At 33.2% G+C, this 11110-nt stretch overlaps 1 protein-coding gene across 1 annotated transcript in view; it reads left to right on the top strand.

Annotated features, from left to right (window-relative positions):
* The window catches only part of LOC107745317 (structural maintenance of chromosomes flexible hinge domain-containing protein 1-like), a 57176-nt gene that overhangs the window by 43971 nt on the left and 2095 nt on the right, over positions 1 to 11110 (top strand). The window contains exons 32-43 of the mRNA XM_016559175.1: positions 479 to 540; positions 942 to 1026; positions 1126 to 1257; positions 1490 to 1636; positions 3155 to 3281; positions 4651 to 4770; positions 4876 to 4961; positions 5052 to 5174; positions 6647 to 6828; positions 7987 to 8096; positions 10662 to 10732; positions 10817 to 10991. Coding sequence (XP_016414661.1) covers positions 479 to 540; positions 942 to 1026; positions 1126 to 1257; positions 1490 to 1636; positions 3155 to 3281; positions 4651 to 4770; positions 4876 to 4961; positions 5052 to 5174; positions 6647 to 6828; positions 7987 to 8096; positions 10662 to 10732; positions 10817 to 10991 — 1420 coding nt within the window. The remainder of the gene's footprint in view (positions 1 to 478; positions 541 to 941; positions 1027 to 1125; positions 1258 to 1489; positions 1637 to 3154; positions 3282 to 4650; positions 4771 to 4875; positions 4962 to 5051; positions 5175 to 6646; positions 6829 to 7986; positions 8097 to 10661; positions 10733 to 10816; positions 10992 to 11110) is intronic.

Below are 11110 nucleotides of genomic sequence, written 5' to 3'. Positions count from 1 at the left end.
TATATATATATATATATATATATATATATATATATATATATTTGTATGTTCAGATTGCATATCTAAAAAAGTCACCAAGTTTTGAACCACTCAGATTAAGGAAACCATTTTTAAAACAAAAATAAAATCAGTCAAAAATGGCCAAAAAGCTTGTAAGGGTTAAAGTTGGTGCCGGGGGAAAAAAAAAAAATGCTGAGCGCACCTTAAAAGAGCATGAAGCCTATATTTAGAGCCATTACATTCAAAATAAAATATTTTCCACATTACTATGAAGCAAATTCATATATAATGTACTTAAATATTACATTATGTTGTAAAAAAAAAAAAAAAAAAGTATATTTTTGGTCAAACAAAATGCAGTTTTGATAAGACTTGAATTTTGAACACGGGGGAATTATATGGCAGTTGTGATATGGAGTAGAAGGAGAATACATCATGTGAAACAGGATTTTGAAGTATGTTTTGTGTTTTAACTTAGGCCTCGACTCTGAAGTGTAGTAAACGCAAACACACAGAGAAGGACGACTGCTTCTGCTTCAGGTAATAGAGACAATAGAGCAAAATACGTCTGAAATAAAAACATCAAAGCATTTTATATCTTTCATTTCTTAAAAACTGTAAAGCAGTTTTGTATTTGAAAAGCCTTTGTCTGCCAATGCTGCTGATTCTCTCAGAAATGTCTTGCATTTCCGCTATTTAAACATATGAGCCATAGAAAAATCAAGGCATTATATATATATATATATATATTACATTTGTTATTATATATAATTCCTTGATTTATTATATTAAATATATTTATTTATTTTGAATAAATGTATTAATAAATATGAATAAATGTATTAATAAATTTATTATTTTTAATAAAACTATTGTTTTGGGTCGTTATTTTTGACCCATGTGTTTTTATTTCGATCGAATGCGGATGTCTTTTGGATAAGCAGGCAGATTCCAGAGCTTGCAGGACAGTATGTTGTCCAGTTTGTGTTGGCTTTGGACGAAACCAAACATCTGTGGAGCAAGCAGGTGAAAACACACACAAAATTATTTTGTCCAATTTATTGTATGTGGTGCTTTTATTTCCTGTTGCTTACTTTAGGATTCATATTTGTGTTTCCGCTTTAGATTCCACTAAATGTCGTTCCCAATAAAGCTGTGAAATTAGCCCCCGAGACTCCACCTTTAACTCCTGTTGTGTCCAATAGTAACATTCGGGCCAATCGCACACTGCTAGACAGCTTGAATCTGAAGATCATGGTGAGTTTCAGTCGCTGCTAGAGATGGAGATGATGGTTGCATGTTTACAGTCAACAGAGTTAACTTTGGGCTTCATGCGGTGCTTAACACCACCTGTATCTTTTTTTTTTTTTTATATCTGCTGATTTATTTGCAGCATTCATGCAATGTATTCTGCACAATGCACTTTTTTCCTGTCATTTCTGAATTCTCAATAACATTTAGATCAAATACTTTGTTTCTTACTTTGCAGGACCAATACAGTAACGCTACTGGTGAGGGTTTAGATGGAAAAGTGATTGTTACAGTTAAAGGCACAGGAGACGTGGTGCTTCCTTTGTTTGAGAATGGAGAAACAAGTGTGTCATACAGCCTCACTAACGGGGAGACTCTCATTACTGTGAGTGTTTGCTGTCTTTTGTTTGTGTCAGTGTTATTTTTGTATTATTCATATACTATACTATTATAGGATTTAGTTATATTTTGAATTGGCGTTTATATTTTATTATTTTGATTTTTACCTTAATTTTAAATATAGTAATTTTATGTGCTTTTTTTTAAAATTAGTTTTCTTTTCTGAAAATAAAGCTAAATAAAAAAAAAAAAGAATAGAAATATTTTTAAAAAGAAAAATGGCAAAAGCATATAAAATTACTACAACTAAATAAAATAAAGCTAAATAGAAATATTTTATTCAATTAATGAAAATTATATTTAGTAGTTTTAGTTAACCGTAACAACACTGTTATTGTTGGCAATGTTGATAAATTCAACTAATTCAGCTTCCTTGGGTAATTTGAGGAAATATAAATAAAATATGGTTAAAACACTGATTTGTAGAAAAAAAAACATTCATACTAAATGTATTATTGTGATAATATTTATATAATATTATGCACAATATTATCGGAACGTTATCGAAATCGGCCGATAATGGCTTAAAATGCAAATATCGGCATTGAATGAAAAATTAAGCCGATATGCCTTACAGATAAGATGAGTGACTCACATGTGCTCACAAATAACATTAAGATTGTGTTTCTGATTAAATAAAGCAGTAATTGATGTCATAAAATCATGAGTATGTTTTGATTTAAAGGTCAGAAGGTATAGCTTACATGGATACAAATCACAAACAAGACACTTGTAAATTAAATAAATAAAATGTTAAGGATTGCTTTATAGTTGCTTTATAGTTATTTTCAAAGCTTTCAATGTACTCTCATTATAAAAGAACCTTATTGTTTATTTAATTCTCAAAAGAAAGTTTTTGTTAAAAACTAACCAAACTGAAAAAGTATTTGTTTATAATCTCTGTCCACGAGAGAACAGAAAGAAAAATATATCGGTATCCAAACAAAAGAAAAATATATCGGTATCGGCCAAAATGAGTTGAAAAATATCGGCATATCGGATATCGGCAAAATCCAATATCGTGCAACAACAACAGGACAGAGAAACTCTTAATTTTATTTTGCATGTTATAGCTCATATTGAAGTTGTAGACCTCTTTTTCAATAATGTGCGGCATTCAGCATTTGCACATACACACAAATGTAAGCTTTTCAGATGAAATACACAACTGCAGAGAAACACGGTTCCAGTTCCAGAGAGATTTGTGCAAGTTAACTGAAAAAAAAATGACAAAATGGACTGGTACAAAAAAAGGTGTGATAAACAGTAGAGCATTGCACTAGCAGTCAATGAGTTAAAAATGCATGAAGATACAAAAAGCTTAAAATATAAAAAAAAAAGCATGAAGATAAAACCATCTTTCAAATGCATAAATATGTAAAATCCTTTCCTTTTTTTATGCATGCTCTTTCTATGGGGTCACCAAAACTGCATTCAGGAACTCCAGTTTAAATGAAGAACGTGTTATTGTGGGTAAATGGGAGTTATTGTTTGTGTCCTGTAGGATTTGGCACTTTTGGAGAACAGTCCCGGTGTAGATGGAGCCGAGTACATCCTTCAGTTCAATCCTGAGATTCGGCAGACTAGTGTTACCATCGCTGCATACAGCCTGCCTTTCAGATTCTGCAACGGTTAGTCAGCAGACACACACAAACCAATATCAGTTACTTAATGACTGTCACACAGTTAACCAATCAAATTCAGTCCATATTATAATAAAATTAGAATAAAATCTATACTAAATAAGATAAGAAAACAACAAAATCCATGTCATAATCAAATGCAGTGTATCATATGTGAAAAGCAATATTTGTTTAATATGTAGTGGAATTATCACAGTTCTATATAGAAAGTAGAAAATATAAGTCTATCCAGCTTTATTTGCATACATGCAGTATACGCACATAAAGCGATATATGCTATATAGCAAATCGAAACTGCTTGATTGTTTATATCATTGCAAAACGTCAGCTGTTTTATCATCCGGCTCTAATCTGCTAAATGCGACTATAAGTCATGAAGATATTAAGATGTTATAAACATACGAGTTGGGCACCTATGAATGTCACTATAGGATCATAATTTTGCGAAACTACAGCAAAAGAAATGTTCACACAAAAATGAACATTTGCTGAAAATGTTTGTTTCTTCATCAGGTTTGGAGAAATGTAGCATTGCATCAGTTGCTCACCAATGGATGCTCTGCAGTGAATGGGTGCCGTCAGAATGAGCATCCAAACAGTTGATAAAAACATCACAATAATCCACAAGTAATCCACACCATTCCAGACCATCAGTTAACATCTTGTGAAGAGAAAAGCTTTGTGTTTGTGAGAAATAAATCCATCATTAAGATGTTTTAACTTGAAACCAAATGCGAGTCTATCCATAATATTGCTTTCTCCAGTGAAAAAGTCATCTGGTCTGAATCAGGAGAGAAATGTGCACAGATCAAGCACTGTTTACTAGCCAAAACAGCTCTAAACAAATATGTGGGTGGATTTTGATGTGAGAGACAACAGGAGATGAACTATTTCACTGCAGGAAGTGTTATTATGGATTATGGGTTATATTTTGGATAGCAGCGATGGTTTAAATGATGATGGTTTGATGGATTTATTTCTCACAAACACGCAACTTTTCGGATCACAAGATGTTAACTGATGGACTGGAGTGCTGTGGATTACTTGTGGATTATTGTGATGTTTTTATCAGCTGTTTGGACTCTCATTCTGACGGCACCCATTCACTGCAGAGCATCCATTGCTGAGCAACTGATGCAATGCTACATTTCTCCAAATCTGATGAAGAAACAAACTCCTCTACATCTTGGATGGCCTGTAAAATGTCACCAAATTTTCATTTTTGGGTGACTATTTCTTTAACGCTTACTATATACTAAGTGTCTTAATTTGTTAAATTAATATGATATTTATTGTTGCTTAGGGAGTGTAATGGGGGTGTACATCAATCCATTTTTTATATTTTGATCTCTTTCAGATGCAGAACATCAGAAAGTCATTGTGACTCTCAGTAAGAAGAAAGATCGCCTTTCCCAAACCGTTTTGATGTACCGGGAAGTCTTTGAAACCAGTAAACAACTGAAATCTGAACTTGAATGTAGGCACTGCGTATTTTATTTTAGTTAGTTAAATATGTGTTTATTTGTTATTCATTTATTTTTGCTCAAGATCATGTCTGACTTATATTTGTTTGTTTCTACAGGTCAGGTGCAAGATGCGACTCACAAACTAAATGAGCTCAAAGCAGAGCTCCAAAAAAGTGGTTTCGACGTCTCCAAACTAACCACAGTGAGTCTATTGCTGTTTGCTCTTTGTAGGAGCATGCATTTAATTCCAGCAATCACATATGTTTTTGTTTCTGTTTGTGTATCTGTCCAGGTATCAGCAATAGACAAAGTTATAAATGGCAAGAAAGAAATTTTGACCAAAATGGATAATCAGCCTCAGCGTAAATGCAGCATTCCTGACCCTTTCAAAGGCAGCCCAAAGGTTCTGGGAAAGGTGTGCCATTGATTTTTGTATGTATTCGTGTTTGCATCAGGTGATCCAGTCACAAGTCAGCAGGGTGAAAGGAGTCTTGGAAATGCATTGCATCCCGATCAGTACTTGAAGAAAAGTTTGATGCTTATTGAAAGGCCAACACTGGCCTGTTAACATGTTATGCATATGATGGACTGCTATCAGAGTGACCTATAGAGGAGGTTCAGTGTTTAATGACACATATATTCAGAGAGATTAAACTGGCTGTTGTGCATGGAAAGCCATTTCTGCCACCTAAGTACAAATATCATGCTTTGGAAAAGCAGAATTATGACATAAAAAGTCAAAGTAATGACATACGTCATTACGACAAAAAGTGGAATATTATGTCACAATTATGTCATAAAATGTTGATATTGTGACATACATTGAAATTTACATAAAATGTCATTATTATGACAAAAAGTCGAAATAATGACATACTAAGTCATTATGACATAAGTCAATAATTATGGCATACTAAAAGATGAAATTGACATAAAATGTGATAATTATGACATAAAAAGTCAAAATTATGACGTCAAAACTGACAAAATGTCATAATTATAACTATCTCATAATTATGACAAGAAGTTTAAATTGACATAAAAGATCGAAATTATGACAAGTCATGACAAAGTTGGAATTTACGTAAGTCATAATTATGAAAAGTCAAAATTGACATATCAAGTCTTTATGACATCAAGTCATTATGACAAAAACTCAGTTTTATATATGACACAAGTAAAAATGATGACATAAATCCTAATGACAAAAGTCAAAACTGATATATAATGTCAATTATGACAGTCATAATTGACAAAGCTGAAATGATGACAAAAGTCGAAACTATGAATTAAAACAGCAAAACAAAAAGTAAAATCTAGTATAAAGTAAATTATATCATAATTTTGAATTTTTGATTTACCAAATCATATTTTTTTCCCCTTATGTGGCGGAAATGGTCACCCATACGTGGGTGGCGATGAAGCATGGTTTTCAAGCACTTTATTGCGTTGCTCCAAGCTCTTTATTTAAAGGCATACAATCTTGAACCCAATGCAGTTTAAGAGTCACTGAACAAGGAATAAAACAACAAAATTATTTGAATATCTTAAATGCATATGACATTTGTTACCCATGTAAAACTTGTAATGAATGTTGTGTTATTAAAAATGGCGTGCATCTATCTTGCAGAACATCACATTCATGATGCATAATCCTGTTGGATTTATTAACCAAATAATGAAATCTAAAAATACGGTAATCTATGAAAGTTGCATGGAGCGAGTTAGGCATATAACACAAATATAGAGTTTTGTGCTTAAGGTTTATAGGCAAACTGGGAATGAAGGGGACGTTTATCCAGAAAGGTTGAGAAGCGCTGTGAGAATCAGAGGACTCTTTCAAAGATATTAGTTGATGTGGTGATGTTTGTGTGTAATGATTTGCAGGTGGGTCATCTGGCACAGGTGGAGGATGATGATGCAGCGAAGGTGATCTCTTGGCATATTCTGGGTGACATGGACTGTGTGGTTACTGAAACTACATCTGCTGCCAAGAAAATCTATGATGATACGCAAGGACGACAACAAGTCATTCCCCTCGAGACGGTCTTCTGGAGACCAAATGACAGGTACTCATGCATGCCGTCGCACATAGCCTTTATTCATATTTTGAATTAGTTTCTATTCATTTTTTTTTTCTTTTCATTTTAATAAAGGTATATTAGTAATTTTGTTGTTGTTTTTTTTAATGTCTATAAAAAATTTTGTTTCAGTTTTAGTTATTTTAGTACATCAGGTTACACAAAAACACAATCTATTGTATCAGGTTGTTATGTTAAAGCACTAAATATAAGGTAGAAGAGAAGAAAATAGTGAAATTACAAGAGAAGATCTACCCAAGTTTCCGGCATACGTCACCAGAGAGATGTCAGTCACTTCACCGGAAGTTATGATGTTTTAATTTAAAAAATGATGAGGTCAAAAAACAGAAACATTTGCTTGGATAAATTCGCTCAAAATACGATCTGTAACATGCATGAAAATAAATAGGGTGAATTTTCATTTCCTGCCAAAATTATGTAACTGCACGTTTGCTGAATGCCTATGATATGTGTGATATATGTGTCTTAAGTCGCTGGGGTATATTTCTAGTAATAGCCAAAAATACATTGTATGGGTCAAAATTATTGATTTTTCTTTTATGCCAAAAATCATTAGGATATTAAGTAAAGATCATGTTCAGTGAAGATATTTGTAAATTTCCTACCGTAAATATATTAAAACTTAATTTTTGATTAGTAATATGCATTGAAATAGCTGACTTCTGCTCTCAGAATGAATTGTTTTGCACGTTTGTTCAGTTTCATATGTAGTGAAACTTTTTACAGTTACTTTTTTTTCTGAGAGTAACCTTAAAGGGATAGTTCACCCGAAAATTTAAATCCTGTCATCATTTACTCACCCAAGCCTGTATGAATTTCTTTCTTTTGTTGAGCACAAAAGAAGTCATTGTGAAGAATGCTGGCAAGCAAATAGTTGCTGGTAGCCATTGACTTTTGTAGTAGGGGGATAAAATACTGTGGAAGTCAATGGCTACCAGCAGCTGTCTGGTTGCCAGCGTTCTTCACAATATCATCTGGTGTGTTGTGTCACGCTGTCACGTTTTCCTTGCTGCACGTGTCAGAGTTGGACGTGATCACACTGAAGGAATTAACCCTTTAACTGAGTATGTTTATTTTGTCGCAGCTGTATGCTTTTTTCTATGCATGTTTTTTCATGTGTCTTAGGCCTCTGCCTCACATCAGGAATGGCATGCTTCTCTTCCAACCCATTGGTAATCCTGTGTTTGTCAAAGATATACTCATTTTTCCTGAGCACGTAGAAAGCTGCAATAAAGGTAAGCCAAGAGCACAAAATCTCCCAGAAAGTATTTGTGTATTTAATATCTCTGTTGTACTTCGGTTGTCAGTTGACACCCAGAATGATTTCTCATTCATGAGTTATTATTAGTTGTTATAGCCTATTTAACTCAATATATTATTCTTTTCTTTTTAATTATGAAAATGATTTAATTTACTAACTAATGTAACCATTTAAAACTCAATTCTGTTATTTATAATACAGGGATTCCGCGAATGATCTTTAAAATAGCATCATATGACCCCTTTAAAAAGTCTTAAATTTAGTTGTATCAAATTTAAGGCCATACAAAGTCTTAAATTGTATAAGAAAGTCTTAATTATGATTTCAGGTGGTCTTAAATTTGGGAACGGTAAGACAAGAATTGAGATACGGCTTAATGTGACGATTAAACTTCAAAAGGTTTATTTAAACTTTGATTAAATAAACACGAGCGCTGCATGTTTCAGAGTCCGGTGCTGCGCTGCTTTGTTTACTGCTGTTACCAGGAAACTGTTATATTTCTGCCGTTCCGAAAGCGCCTCCTGCTGGCAGAGAATGAATTTGCATTTTTCAATAAGTCTGTCTGCTGTTTCTGTTCAGACCAGTGCGAAAATCGACCCATTTTACACCGCAAACGCATGCTAAATGCATTATAAAACTCTAAACAATTAAGACACTTAAGATCTTTTTATATGTTGTTTAATTAATATAATAATTGATTGATAATACACTGCAAAAATGCTTTTCTTACTAAGAATTTAACAAAATTTTGTTAGTTTTTGCTTAAAACAAGGAAAAATATCTCCCAATGGGGCAAGAAAAATAATCTTGTTTTGCCTATGAATTAAGATTATTTTTATTATCCCATTGGCAGATATTTTTTCTTGTTTTAAGCAAAAAGTAACAAAAATTAGATTTTTTTCTTCAGAAAACGAGACTTATTATTATAAGTCATTTTGCTTCTTAAAGGGGTCATATGATGCTGCTAAAAAGAACATTATGGCGTGTTCGAACGAGCCGTTTTAGGTAGGTGTGGCTAACTCTTAACTTTTATAAAGAATATCTCTTTGGATTTGAGACTTTAGTCTTTGCAACTTTACAGATCTTCTTTATGCACCAAGAGCTTGTAACACTCTAAAGAGAAAGGAAAAAATGAAATCGCATCATATGACCCCTTTAAGTAAATGCATCCTGATTCAAGAATGTTTAGATTTAGATTTATACTAGAAAACAAGACAAAAGCACTAAGTAAATATATATATATATATATATTGCAGTGTAATTGTTTAAATTAATATAATTTAAAAAACTTTTGACTCATCCCTTTTCTTAAATATGGTTTAATGGCTGAAATGTGAAGTTTACCATTTTATAAAACTTTTTGTTTTTGTGAAAACCTGTAAATCATGATTTTTACAGTCATTTTACAGTTTAGTATGTTACCATAGACATTGCTCTACCCCGCTCATATGGTATTAATTTTATTTGTGCAGGTGTTAAAAAGGTCTTAAAGTCTTAAATTTGATTTTAAAAATCCTGCAGGTACCCTGTAATAAATTCTTTGGCGTTTACAGCTGTCATATCCCGCCATACGCAATTGATGCCCCTGCTGCACCTCCAAAACTATTCCATCCATTTTATTTATCAAACATTTATCATTCCCATTTGACGGAAAATACTCAGAGCATGAATGACCTGTTTGAATGAGTATTTGGAGTTTGAGAGCACCACTTACGGAGTAGCTTCACATGCATTGTGAAATAAACTGTTGCATGCCGTCACCTTTATTTATATAGCACTTTATACAATACAGATTGTGTCAAAGCAGCTTTACAGTGTTAGACAGGAAAATAGTGTATCAATAATGCAAACCAAATTCAATTCTGCTGTAAAGCAGCTCTAAAAAGAAGACAATAGTAAACTGTAAACAATATATTAGTAAACAGCATGTTGGGAAAGGGAGGTGTTGAGTATGTTTTGCATTCAATTTTGTGTCGTAACTTTGTATAATTTTGTATGCATTGGACATTGCACTTTAAAATTTCAATCTTTCCAGAAAACTGCCAGCTTAAAGAAATAGTTCACCCAAAATGTACTCATCCTCAGGCCATCTGAGATGTAGATGAGTTGCAAGTCTTCTTGGAGACACCATACTAATTGATGACTTGGATTCTGCTAATGATTATCGTCGGGGGGTAAGACACTGATTGTGTGTGTTCGTGATGAAAAACTTTCAAAGTATTTAGACTACTGTTTTTCATACAAATACCTAGAAACCATATAGTTACATTTTTACCTTGGTATTGAGGCGCTATATGTGTGGTTTTAACTGTTGTTATCATGATCTAAATGTAGGCTACTATGAAAAACCAATGGTTAATGTTAATAAAACTCAAACGGTCAGAATAATTCAGTTTCACCATATAAAATTGAGGTTGTTACAAATTTTACAGATGTTACTGTTTTTGATAATGAACATTCATTTACATCTGCATCCAAACTCAAGCTACTGTTAAATGTGCATTTCCTTGACTTGACTTGACTTCTGACTCTTTTTCAGTTTTTGCAAGTGTTCTTGGAGACACCATACTAATTGATGACTTGGATTCTGCTAATGATTATCGTCGGGGGGTAAGACACTGATTGTGTGTGTTCGTGATGAAAAACTTTCAAGTATTTACAGCAAACGTGCATATAAACGTGTATGTTTGGTAGGTGGTTCAGAATAAGATGCAGTGCCCCACGCTCTTAACGCGTCAGGGCGAGCGGATACGCAGCAACGGGAAGTTCGGAGGACTGCAGAACAAGGCTCCATCCATTGAGAAACTTCGAGGACAAGTGTTTGGAGCACCATTACCCAAAGAGTACAACCGCACCCGCCATCAGATGGGTAACAAACATTCTGCATCTCTTGGTGCAATGGAAGGTTTTTACTCTATGAATGATCTGAGATACTTTATGTAACTAGTAACTAATCTCTCTTCTTTTAAGATTAACAGTTTAGATTAA

The sequence above is a fragment of the Sinocyclocheilus rhinocerous genome, unplaced genomic scaffold, assembly GCF_001515625.1.
Source record: "Sinocyclocheilus rhinocerous isolate Xijiao unplaced genomic scaffold, SAMN03320098_v1.1 scaffold1399, whole genome shotgun sequence".
Classification (NCBI taxonomy): Eukaryota; Metazoa; Chordata; class Actinopteri; order Cypriniformes; family Cyprinidae; genus Sinocyclocheilus; species Sinocyclocheilus rhinocerous.
The sequence above is the reverse complement of the archived record's forward strand: the minus strand, read 5'-3'. Positions and strand labels throughout refer to the sequence as shown.